General features: G+C 52.3%; 1 protein-coding gene across 4 annotated transcripts in view; it reads left to right on the forward strand.

Moving 5' to 3' along the window:
* Nucleotides 1-26,219, forward strand: part of SMARCA4 (SWI/SNF related, matrix associated, actin dependent regulator of chromatin, subfamily a, member 4) — an 87,910-nt gene continuing 61,691 nt past the window's right edge. For 3 of the 4 annotated variants that reach the window (XM_059389036.1, XM_059389038.1, XM_059389039.1), the window contains exons 1-10: nt 2-107; nt 14,468-14,717; nt 16,562-16,694; nt 17,718-18,122; nt 18,466-18,564; nt 19,913-20,171; nt 22,231-22,357; nt 22,896-23,069; nt 24,691-24,864; nt 26,040-26,207. In XM_059389036.1, the coding sequence (XP_059245019.1) occupies nt 14,496-14,717; nt 16,562-16,694; nt 17,718-18,122; nt 18,466-18,564; nt 19,913-20,171; nt 22,231-22,357; nt 22,896-23,069; nt 24,691-24,864; nt 26,040-26,207 (1,761 nt within the window). In that variant the 5' untranslated portion in view covers nt 2-107; nt 14,468-14,495. Of the gene's footprint in view, nt 108-14,467; nt 14,718-16,561; nt 16,695-17,717; nt 18,123-18,465; nt 18,565-19,912; nt 20,172-22,230; nt 22,358-22,895; nt 23,070-24,690; nt 24,865-26,039; nt 26,208-26,219 lie in introns of all 4 variants that reach the window. The other variant, XM_059389037.1, reaches the window with a different exon arrangement.

A 26,219-nucleotide genomic window follows, 5' to 3' on the forward strand; every position in this document is an offset into this window, starting at 1 on the left:
GGCGGCTTCTTTGTTTCGTGAGGAGAGGCGAGACGCCCACTCTGCCCCCGGCCCCGCGCGGAGGGGCGGGGGCGGCGCCGGGAAGGCGACGGCGCCGGCGGCTCTCGGTAAGGAACGCGGGCCGCGGGGGGAGCGCGGCGCGGGGCTTGGGAGGACGGTTTGAATGGAGCCGGGGCGCCGAGGGGGGAGGGGGCCGCCGGCGCCCGGAGCGGGGCTGGGGTACGGCGGCGCCGGAGGGTCAAGAAGCCTGTCCGGCACCGCGCGCGCGGGGAAGGCCACAGCGTAGCGAGGCCGCGGCGGCTACAGCATCCGCGGGCCGTGGGGTGGGGGCCCGGGCCGCGTGGAGGCCGCGCGCGCGCTCTCGCCGGGGTCGCCGGACAAAGCTCTCCGCCTCCTCTGCGGGCTGGGGTCCCGGCCCCGGGTCGCTGTGTCGGTCGCGGCAGCAACAATAGCAAGGCGTCGGAGCTTTTCTGGCTACGTTGTAACGGGTCCGACCTGAATGTTGTCTTTTTGGGGAGGCAGCGGTGGGAGCTCAGTAGGAAACCCCCCCCAGATGAGTTCAGTGTCGCCTGGAAACGAGCCTTAGCAGTCCCTTTGGGTTAACCTACCTAACATTTTATTAAAAAAAAAAATCACGTATTCTAGATTTTTCAAAGAAAAGTAAATAACTCCCCAATTCTTTGCAAGTGGTGACTTCAAAATGTTTGCCCTGGAGAGTCTAGAGCAAGTGGGGGAGGACGCGTAGAACTGTTTGCTGTTGAAAGCATTGTTTTGGTTTTGCATCCTTTCGCCTTCAGTTGATTTTCTAGGTTAAGGCTTTTATTTTAAAACGTGGGCTTTTAGGAGAGTGTTTTGTGCTGGTCTCACGAAGACACCAGTCTTGATCCCCCCCTTCCCCCAGTGAATCCTTGGGGAAACTAGGGAATAAGTGCGAGAGCCACTTCCTAGGAATTTGAAACAAGTTTTCAGTTTCAGCTGACAGACCGGAATGGAGTTTGATTCCCTGGGCTGTCACTCACTTAGCTGTGTGACCTTGGATAAATAGCCTAATCTCTCTGAACTGCTTCGTTTCTTCCTTTGTGAAAAGGGGATAATGCCACAAATGGAGTTGGTGAAAACCTGTAAAATGGTTTCTGGCAAGTGGGAAGTACTGCTGTTATCATCAGGCCCAATCTCCTCCTTTACTGTTGAGCAAATATTTGTTGAGTCCCTACTGGGTGTTAGATGGCTTGGTGGTTGAATGGCCTAGGAGCCTCTCTAGTCTTGTAGGGGAACAGATGGTAAATGTGGGAACAACTCCCCGTGGCCTATCATGTGATCCTCATTACCCTTCCTGGGAGAGGAGCACAGTGGATGCACAGGGGAGTGATGGGATTAGGGAGGTTGATGGAAGAGGGGGGCCTTTTCTCAGGATCTGGAAGGATGTCCAGGCTCGCATGTGACCACCTGGACTAGTCATTGCTGTCCACTGCTACACTCACATATCGCCTTGATCCTTTCTGTGTAGCAGTTACCCCAGTGTGTAATTACACATCCATCTTCTCTGAGGGCCAGCACAGCAGGGATCATGTCTGCTTGGTCTCCTGGAGCGTACTCTGAGTCTGGCCCATACTAGGTCCTTAGGGAGCATTTGTGGAATGAATGAAGGAGAGTCCTTGTGGGGGATGGAGTAAGTGCATGCATGAAATGCTTGGCACAGGACCGGGGTTGGGTTGTAAGCAATAAATGTTAGTTGCTTGTGTTGGTTTTTTAACTTTCCAGGCCCACGTCCCTGGGAACGAGGGTGTGGGCTGGTGATTAGTATGGGTGGTGGTGAGGACTGCTAATTCTGGAATTGGACCTACTGAATTCACACCCAGCCTTCTAAATCCTAGATTGACCTCCAGCAAGGCATTCACCAGTAGGTTCCCCCCACTTGTGAAATAGGTATGACAGCAATGCTGCCACAGTTGTTGTAAGGGTTGAAAACATAACATGGGAAGTTGTTTAGCACACTGCAGTGCCTGGCATATAGCGAGCACTCAGTTTATTGCAGTAGTTAATGTTGTTCTTTCTGCGTATGTGTGTGTGTGTGTATGTGAATTATTTAAAGAATGCAAAACAAAATTTGAGGTCATCCTATATCCCAGGAAGTTCAGGTTTGATGTGCTCATTATATATATTTTAATTTCTTTAAAATCAATTCATATATAATGATGACAATAATAAGTGCTCCTTCCTGTGCCACATACCCTTATCATTCTTTTTGGACCCTCAGAACACTGGGAGGTAGCCCTAGACCTGATCCTTGTCTTAGCTGTTTATGGGATGTGGGAGGGATTAGGTGTGTGGGGTGAGAACAACATTCTGGTGGTGAAGAAACTGACATTTAGGGATATTTCTTCACCAAGGGCTCTCTTAAGCCTTCTGGATTCGAATCCTGGCTTTACCACTTTCCCTCTTGGTGCCTTAGAGAAATGGGAGATGACAGTTCCTGGCATTTAGTGAGTCTTCAGATATGTCAGCCGGTTTTGGCCTCCATCATTAGGGCTGCCATGGCACAGAGGGATCCATTCTCACTGACCATAGACAGAACACTACATGAGTGACGCCCCCCACTGTCGTGCAAGAAATGGCCCAGCCTCACATTCCTCGTTTGAACAAGTGGGCATTGAGAACCTACCATGAGCCAGGCCCTGATGGGGGCTGGGGATTCAGTGGGGAACAGGCAGACAAGGGCCCTGTTCTCATTCAATCGTAGCCATCTCCTTAGTTGCAAAGGGGGACAGTTCCGTAATGGTACCCAACTATGAGGATTGTTGCAAGGTCTAAACAACAGTAACAACTGTAACGTGCTTAGAACGGTGCCTGGCACACAGTACTGAACAGTTGGTAGCTGGTGTCATTTATTAGGATTCCTACAATGTCCTGGCCATTTGAGATACAGAATATATTTTTGCTCTCCTGTGGTAATAGTTCTGTATGTTTTCAAAGTTGTAGCAAAGGAATCAGCTCTTATGTTTTGTTTCTCATAATTTAAAAATGGTAAGCTTGCACTTTCACCATAATACACTGGAAAGAAAGAAGTGTGTTTGGTGACAAGGGTTTTGGAAAATACCAAATGTTTGTTTTCCATCTCACATATTTCCTTGTAACTTGTAACATTGACTGGAACACTTAAGAGGGAATTGTAGTTTAAAAAAGACTACAGGCGCCTGGGTGGCTCAGTTGGTTATGTCTCCCCTTGGTTTCAGCTCTGGTCATGATCTCAGGGTTGTAATACTGAGCCTGGGGCTCTGCGCTCAGCAAGGAGTCTGCCTGAGATCTTCTCTCTCTCTCTCCGCACCCTCCCCCCGGCCTTCCTCCCCCAAACAAACAAGTAAAACCTTTACAAATAAATAAAAAATTAGGGGGATGTGCAAAATTACTTCCCTACTATAAAACGGGAAGTGACAGCTGCTAGAATATTGGGGGGAAATGTCTGCGGGGAACACATCAGAGTCGCGTCTGAGGCTAAACGGACCTGCCATTGCTGTCAACCTTAAGGAGATCATCCCTAGAAATATAAGGCTCATTGGTACGATTGGAGTTTTCTTTTAACTGCATGCCAATGATACTACTTTTTCATTACGTGGATTTAATGAACACAAGAAATTTGGCCTCGGATCACCTTCATGTAAGGGAAAGGCACTCGAGGGTAGTGCCAGATGTAGCTGGGTTTGCTGGGCCATTGGATTTTGTAGGGCAGAGAGAAAGGAAGGGATGCATTGATTTCCCTCTCAATTACCTTAGAGAAGGGGCTTTCTTTAGAACACAGGTAACTGTTCGCGGGGCATAAACTAGCCCAGGCCCCTTGGAAGCCTTTGGGACTAGACTGGTCCCCAGTGTTTCCCTCTGGGACTGTTACTTTGTTATAAAGGGGGCATGTCTTTATTTTGGCATGTGGATACTTGTTCCTGGGGACAGTGGGTTTTGATCAGCGTGAAGTTCACCAGCTGTGTGTGAGATGAAAGGAGGCCGGACCCCAGATTTAGTAGCAGTGGGCTTTCAAAGGGCTCCTTGGGATGGTTCAAGTTCTCTTTTCTGCTGGTAAGTCATGCCCCGCTGGCTCAGGAAGCAGGTGGCTGCACGGCAGTTGCAGCCTCACCTGTTAAGGGAGGGGATGAGGTTTGATGTGGGTCACTCTGACTTGCACCAAAAGTTCCACTGAAGCAGAATGGTGGGTGCTCTTGTTGTCTGAATGGTGACGCTGAAGCCCGGGAGTCCATCTGCTGTGCGCAGCCAAGCCCGCCTCCTGGGAACGCAGCCGGGATACCCCTGCCTGTCAGAGTGCTCCGCTCTGCCTGCACTTGGCACCCTTTCAGGCTTTCCTCTGCCTTTTGATCCTCAGCCTAAATCAGATCCTCAAGCCTGGAGTCAGACAGACTTGAGGCAGGACTCTGCTTCTTGAGTGATATTGGACCAGTGACTTACCCTTCCTGAGCAGAAAACCCCATTCCCCTCTGTTCCTCCCTCCAACCCTCTCTTACCTCATAGTTTCCCGGGTTGGCACCTCTAGTCACCGATACTGAACCACGGGATGCAAGTTGGAGCTGAAATCCAGCCTTGCTGGGCTTTGCCAGATCTGGCTCCAAGGCCGGTCAGCCCCGAGGAAGGACCACCTTTCATATTTCAAAGGGCATGTGCTTGCTGAAGCCCTGTTGGTTACCTTGGTCACCATTGAGCTTTTCTTTTTCTTTCTTTCTTTTTTTTTTTTTTTTTAAGATTTTATTTTATTTATTTGACAGAGAGAGAGAGAGAGGGAATATAAGCAGGGAGAGTGGGAGAGGGAGAAGCAGGCTTCCTGCCAAGCAGGGAGCCCGATGCGGGGCTCTGGGATCATGACCTGAGTCCAGGTGCGCCTGACTCCTTTCTTGCTTTTAACCTTTCATCTATTCATCAGCGTCTCCAGAGAAATCTTCTAAAACCATCATCAGACCATGTCACCGCCCTGTCCAGAACATTCCAGTGGTTTCCCCTTGCACCTAGAGTAGACTCCTGCCCTCCAGGCCTGTGATCTGCCCTCCGCAGCCGTCTCTGACTTCACCTGCTGCCACATCCCCCTTTCCTGCTCCAGTCCAGCACAGTCCCACTCCGGCGAGCTCTTGTCCTTGCTGCTCGCCTGTCCGTCATGGCTCCCATGGCTCCCATTCCGCTTCAGGTCTCTGCTCGGGTGTATCCCCTCCCTGAGACCCTCCCTGGCCACCATGGTTGGTCCTGTCAGCTTGTTACCCCTGCTGAGTTTTTCATGGTACAAGTTCGTGGCATCTCCCCACTCCCGGCATGAGGAATACCATGTCATCTTTATTTGTGTGCTTGCCTCTGTCACTCAGTTGTCAGTTCCCCGAGGCAGGGATTTTATTGGCTTCTGCATTCCTGATACCTGGTACTCTGTTCAGCGCAGAGTTGGTTTTCAGTCAGTATTTGAGGTGGCTGGGAGGGCCTGTCGCAAGTGACACTGGGCGGTATAGGCACCATCCACCCTGTCCGCAGGTTAGGTGTCGTTCTCAGTGTTGAACAGGTGGCCGGTACCTCAGCCGACCCAGCAGTCGTAGACCTGACATCCATCCGGTGGGGCGTGACCAGCCTTAAAAAGAAGAGAATCTCTCTGCGTTAAACGGGGGGCGTAGTCAGGATAGATTTGTACAGCTGGTTGGATTTACTTGATGTGTGTTTGCTGCGTCATGTCATGACTCCAGGTCATGGTCAGAAGAGTCTGGAAAATGCCCGTGTGGTGGATAGGTGGGTCAGTGTTTGAATTCTCTCAGTGGAGACAGTGTCTCACTGCTGGGTTAGAGCATGAACTCCCCAAGGGCAGAAAACAAGCTTGGTCGTTGTGATGGGTTCACATCTTGTGATGTGTTGTAGATGAGGAGGTCCTCTTCAGTGGGTTTCAAGTGAAGGAAAACGTTTTTTAAGCGGGCAGGAGGTCTGGATTCCAGTGAATATGATGATACATGATTCCCTGGGCTAAAAATAATACAGTAAGACCCCTTATCTGTGGGGGATACGTTCCAAGACCCCCCCCCCAGAGGATGCCTGAAACGTGAGTAGTACTGAAGCCTATCTATACTGTTTTTCCTATACATACATAGCTATGGTAAAATTTAATTTATACATGAGGCACAGTAAGAGATGAACAATGTGAAAATTAATAGTAGGAAACCTCATCTAAATGGAATCAGGAGGACAGAAAGAGGAGCTTTCGAGCCCTACCAGTTGTCAGTTGCAGACCCGGGACAGGAACAGACCTACTTGGAAGTCACCTTGCAGGTCACAGTACTTTATTACCCCCGCTGAGAAAGAAAGGTTTTTTCTTCTGCCCCAGCAACCGCCCAGCCAGTGAGACACTACTACAGTTTGAACTCCCTGTTTACTCCCGCGGACTTCTTGTTTATAGCAGCCCTCCTAACTTCCCCCTTTCCTTCCATAAAGGAGCATTGTTTGTTCTCTGGACTTGCCTTTGGTTTTGCCATAGTTTGCTTGTCGCAGATTATAGTTCTCTGTGACTCCTGAATGCACACGTTTTTGCAGGTGAACTAACTGACAGGTGTTTTTTTTTTTTAAGATTTTATTTATTTATTTGACAGAGAGAGACACAGTGAGAGAGGGAACACGAGTGGGGGGGGTGTGTAGGAGAGGGGAGAAGCAGGCTTCCTGCCAAGCAGGAATCCTGCCTGATGTGGGAGTCGATGTGGGACTTGATCCCAGGACCCTGGGATCATGCCCTGAGCCAAAGACAGATGCTTAACGACTGAGCCACCCAGGTGCCCCGTGTTTTTGTTTTTGTTTTTGGGTTTTTTTGAAGATTTTATTTATTGATTTGATAGAAAGTGCATGCACACACACATAGGCCAGGGACGGGGCAGAGGGAGAAGCGGACTCCTTGCTCAGGACCCGGAGATCATGACCTGAGCCAAAGGCAGATGCTTAACTGACTTGAGCCACACAGCTGCCCTGAAATTTTATTGTATTTTTTATTTTTTAAAGATTTTATTTATTTCTTGGAGAGAACAGAGTGAGCATGAGAGACCTAGAACACAAGCAAGGGGAGAGGCAGAGGGAGGGGGAGAAGCAGGCTCCCACTTAGCAGGAAGCCAAGAACCCCCGGATCATGACCTGAGCTGAAGGCAGCCGCCCAGTCCATTGACCCCCCAGGTGCCCCCTGACAATTTTATTTTTAAGGTTAACAACGACTAATAATAAATGGAACATTTATGACAATAACAGTGTAATACAAGTTGCATGGATGTTCTCTTTCTCTCTGAGAATACCTTATTGTACTGTACTTGCCCTTCTTGTGATGATGTGAGATGATAAAATGCCAGTGAGATGAGAGGAGATGAAGTTAGTGATGTAGGCGTTGTGACGTAGAGTTAAGCTACTATTGATTTTCTGGCAAAACTCAGCAGGAGGATCATCTGCTCGAGGACAAGGACTGTGTAACTGAAACTGGAAAGCGAAACCTGCCTGGGCGGGCTGGTGGGAGGAGGAACTACTGTACTTGGTAACGGACAGACTTGGCATGTCTGCATTTTAGGTAGAACTGATAAGACATTGTAATTAATTATCGTGACATGAGTTTTTTGTTTCTGAAGGGTATTCCTTTTTAAGTGTAGGGCAAGCTTTTGCCGCTTAATTATATTGCAAGGAAAATGCTTGGCAGCTGGCTTGAGCAGCCAGTGTTGGGGAAGCACTGTGTCAGGAATATGCTATTTCCGTATGTTCCCTAAGACAGCAGGTGCCTCATCTCATACGTCCTTCCAGGTTCGCGGACCAGTGTGCCAGGTCTGGTCGGGTATGGACAGTTTTCCTAGTAGAGTATTGGGGGGAACCTCGTTTTGTAGTTTTCATGTAACAAATAAGACTGGTTTTGCTGAAGGCATCCTGGCCAGCTCCTTGACTAATGTGAGTACCCTGGCGCGGCGGAACCACGGTGTGTCTGCTGATGAAACTTGTCGGGGAAGAAATTCCTCCGAGCCCAAAAAGTGAAGTCGCAGCTTTCCTGGGGCCAAACTTAAGTATAATGCTGGTTTTCAGACAAGACAAGAAAAAAACCCAAAATCAAAAACATAGTCTTAGCAAGCAGATTTTAGAAGCTCCCGATTTCCTATTAGCTGTCTGTCCTGCTTCAGTGGCTGGCCACCACCGTTCTTTTTATTTTAACTTTATTTATTTATTTTTTTTAAAATTTTCATTCTGGTATAGTTAACAAGCAGTGTTGTATTAGTTTCAGGTGTCCAGTATAGTAATGTAAGAGTTAGCCCTCCCTTACCTCAGTGCTCAGTGTGGTGAGTGCGGGCTGGGGTCCCCAGCTCCTGTCCCCCGCCCCACCGGTTTGTTCCCTATAGTTCATGAGTCTGGTTTTTTTTTTTTTTTTTTTTGGTTTGTCCCTTTTTTTTCTTTGTTCATTTGTTTTGTTTCTTAAATTCTCTTTTTTCCCCCTTTGCTCATTTGTTTCTTAAATTCCTCATTATGAGTGAGATCATACGGTTTTTGTCTTTCTCTGACTGACTTATTTCACTCAGCATAATACTCTAGATTCATCCATCCTGTTGTGGCCACTGTTGTTTTTTTTTTTTTAATATTTATTTTTTATTTATTTGACAGAGAGAGAGATCACAAGTAGGCAGGCAGAGAGGCAGGCAGAAAGAGAGAGAGGCAGAATCAGGCTCCCTGCCCAGCAGAATCATGACCTGAGCCGGAAGGCAGAGGCTTAAGCCACTGAGCCACCCAGGCGCCCCCCCACTGTTGTTTTTTATAAGAGAAAAGCAAGGGGTGGCATAAAAGAAGAAACTAGACCTACTCCTCAAGCAGTCTGGTTCCGCATTTGAACGTCAGTAGATGTTTCTATTTTAAATGATAATTTTGATGAGGTTGAAAGTAGAAAATAATGCAATCCTCACATCCTTTCATCTTTTTAATTTCCATAAAGGTACTTCTGGACATCTTTTCTGGGTATTTTATTTCCCAGGTATTTTTCTGATCTAGGTTGGTTGGTTGGTTTTAGCATTTCTTTTTTAAAGATTTTATTTTACTTATTTATTTGACAGAGAGATCACAGGTAGGCAGAGAGTCAGGCAGAGGGAGAGGGGGACACAAGTTCCCCACTGAGCAGAGAGTTCAATGTGGGGTTTGATCCCAGGACCCTGAAGCCATGAGCTGAGCGGAAGGCAGAGGCTTAACCCATCGAGTCACTCATGCACCCCTATTTTAGCATTTTTTAAAAATATGATTACAGAACTAATAGAAGATTATCATAGAAAAAATAAACACACACAAAAAACACCGGAGCTCCGTGATGTGGAAAGTGTCAGTTCCCCCTCACATACCTCCTAAGAGAGCTGCTGGCCGCTGCCAGCCATGGCTTGGCGAGCTTACTCTGAGCTGGCTTCTACTATCGGATGAACTCGCACCTGTTCTTACGGTTAGCATAGTGGGGCTTGGGTTGGGCACACCTTGCATCGATGCTCCCTCTTTCCTCTCCTGCTTCTTGGAACTTCCTCCACATCCGTGTGCATGAAGCTGCCTCATCGGGTATGGATTGTGTGGGGGTTCTGATTGTTCAGCAATTGGGGTGCTTCTCAAAGAAGTCAAGGTGATATGGCCACGTCACCTCCAGACCCCTTGGCTCTGGGAACCGGTTTTCATCTTGCAGCTTACTGAATATCTTAGCTCTCAGGTTTTTGCTTCTTGCCCCAGAGTAGTTTTACTTCCCATCACAGTCCTTTAGGCTGCCTGCCTGCATTCCCAGGCTCCATTCCTTCCTTGTGGCGCCCCCAGACACACCCGACCCGTAGACTACACACTCCTCAGTTAGGCTCCCACATACACGTGCCAGTGGTTTCACTATTTTGTCCCCTCCGTCCCCCCGTCCTTCACTTTTCTCATCTGCTTAGGTGTGGCTCTCTGGTCTGGGATGGGTCTCAGTTTTGTGTTTAATGACCTTCTTTCTCCCAGCCCAGACACCAAGTGACTTGTCGTAGAGGAACTTGTTGCAGGAGTCCGGTCTGAACCGTGGAAGCCCCTGAAGCCCTCAAGACCATAGGATGACCTTGGGGACCCTAGGAATTTGCTGACAATGCCAGATCCTTAGTTTACTGTGTAGGAAAGGTAGAGGTGTTCCGTGATGAGTGAAGGAGGCGGTGGGGGGGGCTGTTGTTTGCCCTCAGATCCCACCTCGCTTCTGACATTTCTGGCCAAACTTGGCAAGCCCTCCTGAGTAGGCACGTTGCTGGAGCACCATAGTGCCCCGTTCCAGACCCTCCCCAGCTCTCAAGAGGGGCAGGCCCACCCCTGCCCTTTAAGAAGGTTGACTGGCCGGGACGCCTGGGTGGCTCAGTTGGTTGGACGACTGCCTTCGGCTCAGGTCATGGTCCCGGAGTCTCGGGATCGAGTCCCACATCGGGCTCCCAGCTCCATGGGGAGTCTGCTTTGCTCTCTGACCTTCTCCTCGCTCATGCTCTCTCTCACTGTCTCTCTCTCTCAAATAAATAAAATCTTTTAAAAAAAAAAAAAAGAAGGTTGACTGGCCAAAAGGAGCTTGATGATGGATATGAACACCGCGTTTGTGGCCGTGGGATCCCAGAGGGCGAAGGATAGTTTGTAGCTCAGATCCTGCCCGCTGATTGCCTGGGCGGATCTCATCACTTGTGACCCCTGGTCTTTGCAGTGGGCCTGTGTGGCCTTCAGGCAACCTCTGTTCCTCCCCCAGCTTGGCTGAGGCGCCTTGTGCAGCCTTTACTACCCGAGTTTGCTCCTGAACGCTTCCGGACAGGAGCATCGCTTGAGGTTTGTCCTGTGGGGTAGGCTAAGTTAGGAAGCTTATTTACTACTTGTCTCTTTAAGAGAAGAGGAGCGCCTCGGGGGCTCAGTCATTTAAGCGTCTGCCTTTGGTTCAGGTTGTGATCCCAGGGTCCTAGGGTCAAGTCCCGCATGGGTTCCCTGCTCCTCAGGGAGCCTGCTTCTCCCTCTGCTTCTGCCTGCCACTGTCTCTCTCAAATAAGTAAATAAATACATCTTTTTTTTTTTAAAAAAAGAGGAGGATGGAAGGACTTAATCTGCATATTGCTTCTGGGTCAGTAGTGACAAGCAGTAAGCAACTGCTCAGTAAATGTGGGGGCCCTTGGCTTTGCCAGCAGGGTTGTGTTACTTCCTGCCTATACATGCCTTGCCTGCGTTAGCTCAGGTGATGCTGGCGACACCTGAGGGAGGGATTGGTCTCATCTCCAGCCTACAGAGGAGGGGACAGGCTGGGGAAGGTTAAGTCACTCATCTAGTATCATGCGGTTGGCCAGTAAGAGAGTCCAGACTCAGTGCAGGCTGCACTTCAGTGAGTTTCTTGGTGGCTTTGGCCTTGTGACTCTAACAACTTCACTGAGATGCTGGGGGGCCGGTGAGCCGTAGGGACCCCTCTGTCAGCAGGGCCCATGATAGTCTCGCTGGGAGGTGCAAGGGTGTGGGCTCAGTGAGTAAATCTCAGTCCTTGCCCCCAAATGGGCCCACAGCCCTGCTTCCCCTCTGGCTGGGTCATCTTCCCTGTTACTTCTGTCACTGATTGTATCCTCAGCAGTTGTAAATCGCAAGGAGGCAGGAGCAAGTCACACTCCCTCTGGATTTTAAAATATCTCTTTCCTTCCTCTTATCTCCATGACCCTGAGATAGTAAAGGAAAACTGGTTTCCTCCGGGGACACCAGATGTGTGGGTTTTCCACCCGGGGCAAGTTTCTGCAGATACCTGCTGGGTGTCCTACACGTCAGTTCTGATGCTAATTACCTAGAGCTAGTGCAGACCCAGAGGTAAAAGGCTCAGTCCCACAGGACTGCTCCCCCCTTAAGATGCCAGTCCCAAGTAGTCGGCCCCCATGTTACCCACACTTCTGCCCCCACTTGGTTACAGATGGGGTTCTCACAAACTGCTCGTCAGGTTTATTTGATATCAGAGCTCACAAAACTCAAGGAGATACATATGTTTACCTGTTTATTATAGAGGATACAGATGAACAGCCATATGAAGAGGTAAATAAAGTGAGGCTTAGAAGGATCCTGTGCCTGGGAGCTTTTGTCCCCCACGGAGTTGGGGTACACCGCCCTCCTAGCATGTGGATGTGTTCCCCACCCCAGAAGCTCTCCTGGCCTCTTAGCTGAGAGATTTTATGGGTGCTTCATCTTGTGGGCGTGGTTGATTATTCACGTCTCGATTCCTCTCCCCTCCTTTGGAGGATGGGGCTGAGCGTTCCAACCCTCTAATCATAGCTTGGTCTTTCTGGTAGCTGGCCCCCCCGATCCTGGAGCTGTCCCGGAGTCCACCACGAGTCACTACATTAGAACAAAAGACCCCCCTACCACTTAGGAAATTCCAGGGGTTTTAGTCTAAAACTGAAGCAGAGACCAAATACATATATCTATTATGTCAGGTAGACAAAATTTTCTTTCTTTCTTTCTTTTTTTTTTAAGATTTGATTTATTGTGGGGAGGGGGAGAGAGAGAAAGAAAGAGTATGCAGGAGCAGGGGGAGGGGCAAAGGGAGAGGGAGAAGCAACCCCCTGCTGAGCAGGGAGCCTGACACAGGGCTCTATCCCAGGACCCCAAGATCACGACCTGAGTTGAAGGCAGAGGCTTAACCGAGGGAGCTACCCAGGCAGAGAGAGGGGAAGGGAAGCAGGCCACCCCTGCTGAGCAGAGAGCCTGATGCGGGGCTCCATCCCAGGACCCTGAGATCATGACCTGAGCCAAAGGCAGAGGCTTTAACCCACTGAGCCACCCAGGCACCCCAAGAGAGGGGCTTTTATTTTATTTTATTTTTTATGTATTTTTAAATAGAAGATTTATTTATTTATTTATTTATTTGACAGACAGAGATCACAAGTAGGCAGAGAGAGAGGAAGGGAAGCAGGCTCCCTGCTGAGCAGAGAGCCGGGTGCTGGGGCTTGATCCCAGGACTCCGGGATCATGACCCGAGCCAAAGGCAGAGACTTTAACCCACTGAGCCACCCAGGCTTCCCGAGAGGGGCTTTTAAATAACGCAGTACGTGGCAGAGTGAGGGAACTCAGTGGAGCCACTAGAATCCACCTTTTGAGGACTACTGTGTGATAAAATGATAAAAAAGATACTCTGTGATAAAAACGGTCCTGCATATAATTCTCTGGAGGAAAGCTTGCCTAGAGTGGGCAATGACTAATGAATAATAAGTAGTACTGTTTAATGTGTGTGTGTGTGCGCGCGCGCGCCTGTGTGCGGAACAATCTAGAAGGGAGGCAGGGAGGTGTGTAGGGGTCCCAGCGGCAACATGAGGGCCGCTCTCCCCTCCCTGAGAGGGCCTACCCTGCATGGCTCAGCTCCAACCTTATGGCTCTGGTGGTGTCCCACGTCTCTGAGGAAACCCCCAACCCCTTCTTTGTACTCCTCACCTCCCCCTGCCCTGCTGGGAAGGGGTAAAGGAGAGCAGGGTGGCTTGTTGCTCTCTGCGGAGCTGGTAAGCGCTTCTCCGTGTCTGGTGGGATTTCTGTGTTTTCTGCATTTCAGCACTGCAGATGTATTACTCTGTCCTCACGAAAGAAGTTAGGAAATTGAAAGGAATCATATTTAAGGCCATATATACATAAGTACACAACAGAAAAAGGGTTACCTGAACATTGAACTCTTACTATAAAAAGCATATGTAAAATTTATTAGCTCATGGCCCTGTGGGTGGCAAGGAGAATTTACCATCATCATTAGATTTTTTTTTTTTGTAGTGTAGTTTTGGATCTCGTAGAGGCTTTGGGTTATGGTTCCTGAGTATCAGTTTTTAGTTTTGGGCAGCATTTGGCAACATTCATTTAACCTCAGACACTTGAATATCTCCGTAGAACTGCTTCAGATATCAGAGTGCTGTTACTTCTGTAATACTTTTCTGTAAGTGAACCTGCATTTCAGACTTCCATTCATTTATTTTAAAGGAAGCTTGGTCTCACTGCCTCAAGGGGAAAACCAGCATCGCTTGCCGGGAATCTTTGTATTTGCTGAACTTCTGGAGGCCCAGTTGGATACTGTTGCTGGCAATGACTTTGAACCTTAGTCTTGCTCTCCCTTGTTGTTATTAGGAAGGTGGTAGGTATTAGGTGTGAAGGGCGTATCACCGCTGCCCTGAGACCTTGTCTTGGTTGTGAGCAGAACAGCAAGGGCAGTGAGACCCCAGGTGGGGCCGGGCCGTGGCTGTGGACCTCCACCTCCTGAGTCCTGTCTTGTCTCTCAGGGGATTTTGGTCTGAGTTTATATGCCTGATGTATTCTCATTTGTGAGAGGAACGGAGGAGAGAGGTCTGGGTGTTGGGGGTTGCATGTCAAAGGTGTCCGCTCCTTATCAAGTGGGTGCTTCTTGCAATACTGCCTGGGGTCCTCCCTTGCCAGCTCTGACGCCCTGGTGATGGCCATGACCCCCAGACTGACCAGGACTTCTCTCCATCAGGAGACCACTGTCTGCAGCTCCTGTGAAGATGTCCACTCCGGACCCACCCCTGGGTGGAACTCCGCGGCCAGGCCCTTCCCCGGGCCCGGGCCCCTCCCCTGGAGCCATGTTGGGCCCTAGCCCGGGTCCCTCACCAGGCTCTGCGCACAGCATGATGGGGCCCAGTCCGGGGCCTCCCTCGGCAGGACACCCCATCCCAACCCAGGGACCTGGAGGGTACCCTCAGGACAACATGCACCAGATGCACAAGGTAGGGAGCCTGTGCCCACTGCCCTGACTGACTGGGTCCCTGTGATCGGAGGAGGGACGATGGGCAGTGCATCCGGCCTTCTGCTCCGAGCCGGCCGCCTTCCCGCCTGGTGTCTCCGGTACCATCATCCCACATGGGACATGTGGTCCCACTGCTCCAGAGTTGCCTTTCCTTAAAAAATGAAGATGTCCAAATCCCTAAAAGGTGGCTTATGTCACATGGTTTCCTGCACTCGGGTGGCTCTGCTCACCTGTGCTCTGTGTCCCCACCCTGTCCTGCACTTGGGCGCCACGCACTCACTGTCCCAACGACTTTGGGAATTGATCAGATGCTTTTAACCTCTTAACACAAATAGTTTTCCTTTCTTTCTGTGTTCCTGGGTGATCCTCCTATCTGTGTCAGCATCTAAAGGAAAAAGTACCATGTTCAAGCCTCAGAGACCACAAGAGATCCTCGTGGAAGATGGACATGGTGCGGCTTAGAGGCGAGGGGTCTCTGCTGACCCCTCTAGCCTTGCTCCCAGGGCCATCCGTGTGTTCATACCCATTCTGCTTAGCTCTCCCCTTGCCCAGCAGGTGTAGGCTATTGTGCCCATTTTACAGACGAGGAAGTGGAGTCTCAAGAGATGGTCAGTTACCGAGTCAGGGGTGGGGCCGCTCTCATCCTTCTTGCCCTCCTTGCCTTCCCCATCCCCACACGTTTCTGTCAACAGTACGTTGTCGCTTCCTTTTTGGGAAGCTGTTGGTGACCTGACCATCTCCCCACCGCCCCCAGCCGCCACCCCGGCCAAATTGAGTCTGGCTTCTCCAGCACAGCCTCTTTCCCTCTCTGCCCCCTTTGTTTCTTCCTCTTGGAATCACTTGCACATACTCCACCTGTCTGCCAGATGCCTGGCCTTTGCCCTGCGCCGTGTTAGGAGCCCAGGGGCCAGAGGCCGTGGCAGTGGGACACCCCTCGCCTGCAGAGGCGTCAGCTTCCCGAGGATCTCCCCCTCCCTGCATTTGAAGCTGCTCCTGTGGTCCCCGCCAAGCGCCCTCTCCTCCTCTCGCTTCTCTCATGGCGCACACTGAGCTGTAGCTGACTTTCCTGGGCCCCTCCTTAGACTGAGCTCCCAGGGACCAGGATACTCCTGCCAACCAGGGCCTAGCAGAGTGCCCTGGAAGGGTCCTGGACAATGGCCCCTTTACCAGCTATTCCAGTCTGGGAAGTACTGAGTGCTGAGCCTTTGGAAGGAAATTAGGTGTCATTGTTGTGCAGAGGTCCAGTGTGCCTCTTAGGAGGAACAGAGCTATGCCACAGACACTTTACTCCCAGCTAATGGGCTGGAGGCCAATCTCCGATCAGTGAGGACATGAGCGTACGGTAATCATACCTGCAGGCAGAAATTTCTCTCTGTTCCTCTCATTTACAGTCTCCCAAGGAAGAGGGTTTCTGATCCAAAGATCGGTGGTGACCAAGTCTCCTTGTGACGATTAATTGGGAGCTTGGTGTCCAAGCTAAAAACAGCTCCTCTCCAGGAGCTCATGTCTTTTCTGTGTGGTATTTTGGCCATCCCAAACTGTCTTCCGGTGCCCTGATCCATCTGTCCCTTCACTTCCAGACCTCTAGGCTCCTAGGTGGTCGCCCACTGTCGAGTGACATTGTTTCCTGCATCTGCTTGACACTTCAGTCCGTGCCAGGACCACGGCTTGGACCTAAGCTGCTTGGTCACATCAGTGATTCCGTTAGACACCAGGGCGACCTTGGGTGGACATTTCCACTTGCAGTGAACTCTCAGGCAGCACTTTGCATGCTGTTCCTATTCCCCCTTGTTGAGCTTGCCTTGTCCTTGTCCCCTCTTGTAGCCAATGGAGTCCATGCATGAGAAGGGCATGTCAGATGACCCCCGCTACAACCAGATGAAGGGAATGGGGATGCGGTCGGGGGCCCATGCTGGGATGGGGCCGCCGCCAAGCCCCATGGACCAGCACTCCCAAGGTACTGCTTCGTGACTCTTCTTCCCTTGTGTCTGTTGCCTGCCCCCCCGTCCCAACCCTACCCCAGTGTCCTGAGGTTATTTTCGTAGTCGGTCTCTCAGTCTCTCATAGGCAGATTCAGGATAGACCTAGGCAGTCCGGTCTTGTGGGAGACTCTGCCATGGAGGGCTGGGGAGCTTGGGCTTGCCTGGTGCCCGTTTTGGGCTGGCTTGTCTTAGAGCAGCCTCCGAAGAGGGAACCTTGATAGGACGTGTTTATCTGCAGCCGTGGAGTTTAGACAGGGGCTGAGCAGGGCAGGCTTCTCAGGCCAGCAGCTCCCATACCATCCAGGAATGTACTAGCAATACGGATTCCTGGGCCCCACTTCAGACGGCTGGGACAGAATCTTGGGGTTGGGGCTCTGCTTTAACAAGCCGTCCCTGTAGTTTTTCTGTACCGGGCACTTGGAGAAGGGAAGAGTAGATGGCTGTAGTCATCGGGGTGGGGAGCTCAGTGCCTCCAAAGGGCTCCACACTGAATAGACTTTAGAGGCGTGGTCTGTCCAAGTTGAGGGGCAGGAGGGCAGGCCTGAGGGATCTGTGTAACAGCTCAACATGGACCGTCAGCAGGCAGCTTGCTGAAAGCTGAGCCAAACCAAACCGGTCATGCCGGCCACTGTCCAGGCTGCCAGGGTGTCTCCTCTCTCTGGGAGCTGCTCCTTTGAATCATGGGATTAACGTCATTGGCCGCCCCCTGTCTTGGGATAGGAGCCGGTGTAAGCACAGTTGGAATGTTACCATCTCTGCCTTAGAAATCAGAGGATGTGGGGGTGGGATTATGGACATCGGGGAGGGTATGTGCTTTGGTGAGTGCTGTGAAGTGTGTAAACCTGGTGATTCACAGACCTGTACCCCTGGGGATAAAAATATATGTTTATAAAAAATAAAAAATTAAAAAAAAAAAAGATTCTGCATTGTGACGCAAAAAAAAGAAATCAGAGGATGTGTGTTGCCAAGTGACCATTTAGATCCGCGTTGCTTCACAGGTTACCCCTCCCCCCTGGGTGGCTCCGAGCATGCCTCCAGTCCGGTTCCAGCCAGTGGCCCGTCCTCAGGCCCACAGATGTCCTCTGGGCCAGGTGGGGCCCCCCTGGATGGTGCTGATCCCCAGGCTTTGGGACAGCAGAACCGGGGCCCGACTCCGTTTAACCAGAACCAGCTGCATCAGCTCCGAGCCCAGATCATGGCGTACAAGATGCTGGCCAGGGGGCAGCCCCTCCCCGACCACCTGCAGATGGCGGTGCAGGGGAAGCGGCCGATGCCCGGGATGCAGCAGCAGATGCCAACACTACCTCCACCCTCTGTGTCCGCGACAGGACCTGGCCCCGGGCCTGGCCCTGGCCCTGGCCCAGGTCCGGGACCAGCACCTCCAAATTACAGCCGGCCTCACGGTAGGGCCCACGCTCCCCTGTGCTCGGGGTTGGGAGGGGGACGCAGAATGAACTGACCGGGATGTGGGTGGCGATGTCCACAGACCTGGGCTCTCCTGCCCTCAGCATCCCCCAGGAGCCCGCATGGCGTTGGCAGCGCTCAGGGTGCTCGGGCAGCAGGGCTACCTCCATGCTCTGTGTTGCCTCTCCCGCTGCCTCCCTGGCCCCCCTCCCCACAGCCTTATTTGCGCCGAGGGGCTTGTTGCTGGCTGTGTCCCCTGGAGCCAGGCCTGCCTGTGGGGGTGGGAGCAGGCGTAAACACGGGATGCCTTCGATCATCTTGTTTGTTTCTCCTGATGTGTAGGTATGGGAGGACCCAACATGCCCCCCCCAGGACCCTCAGGAGTGCCCCCTGGGATGCCAGGTCAGCCCCCCGGAGGGCCTCCCAAGCCTTGGCCTGAAGGTAAGCCACCTCTGTCTTGGTGACATGCCTCTTCCCTGGCTCCCATCATGGCCTTGTGCCCTGTAGCCCCTGAGAGGGGCCTGTTGAGAGAGAGGCTCCCAAGGACAAGTCCTCGCTTTTTCTGCCTTCTTTGGGTCTTTTTTTTTTCTTTAAAATTTTACTTATTTGGGGTGCCTGGGTGGCTCAGTGGGTTAAGCCTCTGCCTTCGGCTCAGGTCATGACCTCAGGGTCCTGGGATTGAGCCCTGCATCGCACCCTCTGCTCAGCAGAGAGCCTGCTTCCTCCTCTCTCTGTCTCTGCCTGCTTCTCTGCCTACTTGTGATCTCTCTCTCTCTCTCTGTCAAATAAATAAATCTTTGAAAAAAAAAAAAAGATTTTATTTATTTGACAGAGAGATAAAGTGAGAGAGGGAACACACGGGAGTGGCAGAGGGAGACCAGGCTCCCCACCGAGCAGGGAGCCCGATGCAGGGCTCGATCCCAGGACCCTGGGATCATGACCTGAGCTGAAGGCAGATGTTTAACGACTGAGCCCCCCAGGCGCCCCTGCCTTCTTTGGGTCTTATCTGTCCCTGGTCAGTTCCCAGCGGCTCAGGTTTGGTTCCACTGCATGATTCCTACCCCACCTTGTCCTGTGGGTCGTGGTAATCCTGGGGTCTCCTCACTAAGGAGAGGAGGAGCCTAGTGACCGAGTCCACCGGACGCCTCCAGTAAGAGGCTGTGGCGAGGCGCTGCCGCAGCCACAGACCCCATCCTTCAAAGCCCAGAGGCCATGTCTGACCCCCTTCCCTCCTGAGAACGCCACCCCCCCGCCCCCTGTGCTGTGAGAGGCAGGGAGAGTGACAGGGTGGCCCAGGGTTCCGTTTGTGCTGACTGGGTGCAGCCTCCGTGTTCTGTGTAAGATGCCGTCATCAGGAGGTGTTGGAGGGTCATCTCTGTGGGGAAGAAGTATGGACAGAATGGCCTCATTCCTTGTCCGCTTGGAGCCTAAGGTTTAGTGATGGGCCCTGCAGAGCTCATGGCTTAAGTAGGACTCCTTGGGCACAGGATGAAAGTCCGGAAACTGCTGTTCCCGCGAGGCCGCCCACAGAAGGACCGAACCTGGGAGCAGTGCTTAGGCAGGCGGGACTTCGGGGAGGGGAACGTCTCCTGAGATCTGGAGGGGGCAGGAGGGAGGAGGACCCCCGAGGGACCCTTGAGTGAGATGCTGCTTGGGCCTTATCATGTTTGGGGATGAGTTTGTCCCCAAGGCCATAAGCGCCCAGAGGGCTTTTCGTTTACCTCCGGAATCGAGCCGAATTCAAAGCTGTGCCTCTCCCGCCTGCCTCCTCTCCCCCCACCCCTGCCAGGACCCATGGCGAATGCTGCTGCCCCCACGAGCACACCTCAGAAGCTGATCCCCCCGCAGCCAACGGGCCGCCCCTCACCTGCGCCCCCAGCCGTCCCACCCGCTGCCTCCCCGGTGATGCCGCCCCAGACGCAGTCACCGGGGCAGCCTGCCCAGCCTGCCCCCATGGTCCCGTTGCACCAGAAGCAGAGCCGCATCACCCCCATCCAGAAGCCGCGGGGCCTGGACCCTGTGGAGATCCTGCAGGAGCGGGAGTACAGGTAAGGGCGCTGCTGCCTGGGGGCTCTTGGGCTTGCTGCCCCTCGCCTCAGTCAGTCCCTGTGTACGTCGGTTTGACTCAGTTCCAAAGGCCGGTGGGGTAGGAGATGGGAAGTCTGTCACCACTTGCCTAGTTCTCTCTGTTGCTGTGTATCCTTCCAGAGAAGTCCTGTGCGTGTACAGGCAGACAGGTGCCTGTGCTCAGGATGGGCGCGCGGTAGATCTTCCCCTATCTGTACCACATGAGCTTTTCTCCTTGTTGGATGCGCCGTATTCTGGCGGTGGCTTTACCAGAATTGATTTAACCCGGACCCTGTGATGGAAGGGATGTGATGTTGTTTCTAGTTTTTTCCCCCTCATCTTTTGTTAAAACAATGTTACAATCAACACACTTGCATCTCTCTCTTTTCCCATGTGTGCCCATGTGTCCGAGTAATTCCCTGAAAGTGCCACAGCTTGGGTACAGGGGACCCAGGCAGGGAACGTTCCTAGATTCTGCAAAACTGCCCTGCAGAGAGGTCGTACAAAGAGGTGTTGAAGGCAAGTGCCTTCTTCTCCTCGCTCACTTTCCGCTCTTCAGCTCTCTGCGACCTGGCCGAGCCTTGTGGCGGGCGGTCACAAACGTCACTAGTTGCCGGCTGCTTTGCCAAGGTGCCCGGCGCAGGGGGAGAGAGCGGGTGTGTGGGGCCGTGCGGCTTGGGCACCTCAGGTTCACCCCCGAACACCTTGCCCTCTGCTGTTTCCCCATTGCGTTGACAGCTTGTTCAGGACTGGCCTCCCTTGGTAAACATAAACCGCCTGCGGGAGGGGCTCTGCTTGTTGGCCATAATCCCCAGACGCACCAGTAAATCTTGGCCTAATGACGGGCTCCAGAGGGCTCCACCTGAGGTGCTCTGGAGCTCCAGCCCCTGGACCCAGGTGCCTCCCCTCCAGTTCCATGTAGGTAGCTTAAACGTGGCCTTTCCAGATACATCCTTGCATCCGCCACGCTTCCCTCCCGTTTCTGCACCTGCCTGCAGCTCATTGGGCCAGACCCTGCCTCCCCTTCACTGTTGCTCACCCTCCCCCATCCCGTGTCCTCATCTTAGCTCCCCACCCCCATCCTGGGAACTGGTGGCCTTTTCCACGCTGTGGACCCCACCACCTGGTCTGCATCTCCTTGCTGGCTTCCCTGTTCTCCCCCTTGCTTGTGCAGTCTGTTTTCCACACAGCAGTTTGAAGTTTCTTTTTATAATTAACTTCCATTAGACCTGTTCCCCAGGTTCAACCCTGCCACTGGTGTCCCCGAGCCCATCCAATAAGCACCTTTTTGTTTAGCTTCTGCCCAAGGCTCTGTCCTTGCCTACACCCCTGTCCCTGTTCCTCTTTTCCTGTGGAATAAGTGAGACTCATTTCTACCCCCGGCCCTTTACATAAGCTGCACATGACTCCTTGGCTAATTGAGGCCTTATTGCTGAGGTCACCTGCTTATAGAGGCCTTGCCTAACCCCCTCACTTCTAGCCCCTTTCTCAGAGTATTTGGTACTCTCTGCAATTAGTGTAGATATTTAATTTTTTAATTCCTTTATGGGCTGTCTTGCTGGTAAGCCTGAGAGCTCTACGAGAATAAGTCTTGTTTAGTCTTATTTAGTGCTAAGGCCTAATGTCTGGATCAGTCCCTGGCACACAGCAGGCGTTTCATAAATATGGGTGAAACACTGAGAAGGGGGATTACCTCATTTGAACTGTAGACCAAGCCTGGAGCGGTTGCTCTGCGGGGTGGTCCCTGCGTTGAGGTGGAGACGCTGGTCCGCCTGACCCCCAGCTGGCTATCGGGCTGCCGGAATGTCACAAAGCAGCTGTGCCCTGTCAGGGTCGGGTTTGCTGGGCCTGCCCCGCTCTTCCCGAGTTCTGGGTTTTGGCTGGCTTCCTTTTCTGAGCCATTGCCCATCTTGTGACCAGGACCTGCCCTCCTCGAGGGATGGATTCTCCTGAGGCCCCACCTTTAAAGGGAACGGGTGGGCTCCCACGAATACACAAGAGCTCTCCTCACCTCTCCTTCCTTCTGTCTTTGCCACCCAGGCTGCAGGCTCGAATCGCACACCGAATTCAGGAACTTGAAAACCTTCCCGGGTCCCTGGCCGGGGATTTGCGAACCAAAGCGACCATTGAGCTCAAGGCCCTCAGGCTGCTGAACTTCCAGAGGCAGGTGGGCGTAGGCGCAGGCCCGTCGCTTGAGGGAAAGAGCCTCTTCTGCCAGCATTGATGCTTCCATTCAAAGAGCTGCTTGCCAGGCGGTTCTTAAATAGGCCTTGATAATTAAAAGCAGCAGTGGCCTCACACCCCCTTTGGCTGGCTGTCCCCCTCTCCTGTCCACGTCCTGCTCGGTGGTGGGACGTTAGCCGCTCTCAGGATGCATAGCTGTGGGTCCTTCCTAAAGCAGTAGTTGCCGGCAGGAAACAGAGACTTAAGTGGGTCTGTTTCTGGGGGCGCTCTACCTTTGAATGACCCGTAAGGAATATCTTGCATGTGGTTGATGAGGGGCAGCACTGGAGACCTGAAGATTTGAGAGAACCTTCTGGATATCCTGAAGCAGTCATCTTCTGAGCTTTGCACTGTCTTTGGGCACCCACCAGAAGGCATTTAGAACGGCTCCTTCTGGAAGGAGCCACATGTGTCTAGCTTGAGATAATGTAAAAATGTGTGGATTTGACAATGTCGTGCGCATCGTTTCTTCCTTCCTCAAGCTACGACAGGAAGTGGTGGTGTGCATGAGGAGGGACACGGCCCTCGAGACGGCCCTCAACGCCAAGGCCTACAAGCGCAGCAAGCGGCAGTCCCTGCGTGAGGCCCGCATCACTGAGAAGCTGGAGAAGCAGCAGAAGATCGAGCAGGAGCGCAAGCGCCGGCAGAAGCACCAGGTGCGTCCCTGCCCTGCCGCGAGGCTCGGCCTGTGTGTCAGGGCTGCCAGGGCTCTACTGCCGTCAGGTCTTGTCTGTGTCTGAGCATGCTGTCTGTCTGTCTTTATTGTTCATCACAACCGTATTCTGGTCTGTGTCTGAGCATGCTGTCTGTCTGTCTTTACTGTTCATCACAACCGTATTCTGGGCACCAAGAATACGTTAGTGGGTAAAACCGCATGGTAGCGGGTAGACAGGCCATAGTCACATGTGCCGTGTTTGGGAGGTGATGAGGGTGTGAAGACACGTGAAGCGGGGGAGGGGAGGACTAAGCGGGGGAGGGGAGGGCGGAGGGGCCGCTGGCACAGCACGGTTCGGGGAGTTCTCTGAGAAGGCAGGACCTGAGGGAGGGAGCCACACACACATGTGGGCCAGGAGCCTTGCAGATTGAGGGGAACGTGCAGCGGCCCTGGGGCTGGAATGTGCCATGTGTTGTGTGACCAGCAGGGATCCCAGTGTGGCTGTGAGCAAGGGAGAGAGTGCGGGAGGACAGAGAGGGGGAGGGGACGCAGAGGGTCTGGGCTGAGGAGACCACTTGGGCCTTTACTCTAAGTGAGGTGGGAGCCATGGAGGGTCCCAAGCAGACAAGGGTGTGATCTGACTTAGCTTCTACTCGATCTGTCGGGAAGACCCCATCTCTGCCGGAGTAGGACGTGGGACGATTTGGTTTGTTTGCTCACTGACTTTTTCTAAAGCTCTGCTGTGGTCACTGTCTGGTACAGGTGTAGTTTAGAATTTAAAAAGTCAATACTCGGCATTAACTACCATTAACGTTTTGGTGTATCCTTCAGGTAGATTTTCTGTCCGCACAGAGTATTCAGAAGTTAAATAACCTCCTTTAAACAAACATATACACACGTGGACTTGTTTTTAAGTATTGTGGAAGCATGATTTTTTTTTTTTTAAGATTTTATTTATTTATTTGACAGAGAGAGATCACAAGTAGGCAGAGAGGCAGGCAGAGTGAGAGGGGGAAGCAGGCTCCCTGCTGAGCAGAGAGCCCGATGCGGGACTCGATCCCAGGACCCTGAGATCATGACCTGAGCCGAAGGCAGAGACTTAACCCACTGAGCCACCCAGGCGCCCGGAAGCATGATTTTTAATGTCTACATTGTATTCCTTCTCTGCCTTGGTATCTGCTAATTTATGGAACCATTTCCCTGTTGGGGCACATGTAGCCTGTTCTTAGCCTTGCAGTGTTAGAAATAATACCAGAAGAGGCCTTCTTGACCTTGAATTTTTTTGGCCAATGTCTGCTGTTTTCCTTAAAGGGACTTCCTGGCAGTGGAATGACTTGTTTGGAGGGTGAGGGTGTTTTGAAGTGTGTGTTCAGTGCTAGTTTGGGAAAGGCGGATGGCCCTGCCTGTGACCCACGAGGGAGGGCCCCTCTGCCCACAGTTCCCCACGCGAGGCTTTCCTTACACAGGGATCGCCGAACCTCAGGGGCAGACAGTCATTGTACCGTTTCGATTACGTCCTCTGGGTTTTAAACAAGCTGCCTTTAAAGTTTTGTCTCCTTTTCAGCAACATTACAGTGACCCTGGGGAGTAGCCAGTCCTCTCTTCTGTGTCTGTCCCTGCAGGAGTACCTCAACAGCATTCTGCAGCATGCCAAGGATTTCAAAGAATATCACAGATCGGTCACAGGCAAAATCCAGAAGCTCACGAAGGCGGTGGCCACCTACCACGCCAACACGGAGAGGGAACAGAAGAAGGAAAACGAAAGAATTGAGAAAGAGAGAATGCGGAGACTCATGGTAAATTCTGCCTTCGTGACATCGTGTCCCTTCATGTCCCTTTGTGGCTGCTTTGGGTGTGGCAGGCACCAGGGATCAATTGCCTGGTGTTATTCCCAGGCCGACTGCTGCTCAGAGTTAGAGTTGGGACAGAGAGAAAGAAAGGGCGTGGGTTCGGGAGTCCAGAAGACCTGGCCTGTTCATTCTGTCAGTGTTTGTGAGACCTTAGGCTGGTTAGCTGGCTGCTCTGTGACCTTTCCAGAAAGGGGAGAGGCACATGCTGTAGGTTGGGAGAGTGACTGATGATGTGATTGCTGGCCTGTCCCTCCACCCTTTGTGTTTGGCTGTTTGGGATGATTCAAGTGGATGCTGACAGGCACTGCTGTGTACACACGGCCCTAGCATTAAGGAGAAGCCTGCAGGCCCTACCCTCCCGGCCTCTCCTGCTGGCCGTAGAGAGATGGAGGCCCAGGCCGAACAAACGAGTGTTTTGGGTAGTGTGAAGTACCCCAAAGAGAAGGAAGCCGGATCAGGGAGTAGGGGTTGATGGGGTGTTATGGGAAGGGTGGGCGTGACTCCCTTAATGAAGTGCCTCCCAGGGATAGAGGAACCAAGGGCAGACCCCTGAGGTGGCGGAAAGCCAGGTGCAAGGCACAGCAGAAGGCCCCTAGAAGAGCGTGGTGAGGGCACAAGCTGAGGTCAGAGTCCCTAAGGCAGTCAGGGGGCCTTGTAGACCACAAGAAAGGCTTTAGATTTACTTTTGTGTATGGTGGGAGCCACAGGAGGCTTAAGCTGGGGTGACACCTGATTGATTATTAGAAAGCCAGGAGGGGCTTGCTTCATGGGTCCGTGAGAGTATCTGGCCTGTATTTGGGGGGGTGTTTGTGGACAGAGGGGCTAGGACTTGCCGTTGGCCTTTTCAAATGGCTTCTGGCAAAAGCATATCTGTCCAGCAGGCCCCCTCAGGGTCTTCCCTGGGTACGGGTTGAGGAGATGCTGAAGGGGGAGTCGATAGCCCTGTGAAGGTGTACGTACAGCACGGGTCTGGTGTCAGCTGAGCATTCCTTTGGGGAGGGTCTGGTTGCTGGTTAATGACAGCCCGCAGTGGGCTTCTTGGCTTTGGATTACCTGCCCTGGGCCCTAAGGGACGAGCGCATGTCTCTTGCGAACACCACCATAACCTCACCCTTCTGCAGGCGGAAGATGAGGAGGGCTACCGCAAGCTCATCGACCAGAAGAAGGACAAGCGCTTGGCCTACCTCTTGCAGCAGACAGACGAGTACGTGGCTAACCTCACGGAGCTGGTGCGGCAGCACAAGGCTGCCCAGGTCGCCAAGGAGAAAAAGAAGAAAAAGAAAAAGAAGGTGCGCTGGGCC

The sequence above is a fragment of the Mustela nigripes genome, chromosome 2 (genome assembly GCF_022355385.1).
Source record: "Mustela nigripes isolate SB6536 chromosome 2, MUSNIG.SB6536, whole genome shotgun sequence".
In the NCBI taxonomy this organism is placed as follows: Eukaryota; Metazoa; Chordata; class Mammalia; order Carnivora; family Mustelidae; genus Mustela; species Mustela nigripes.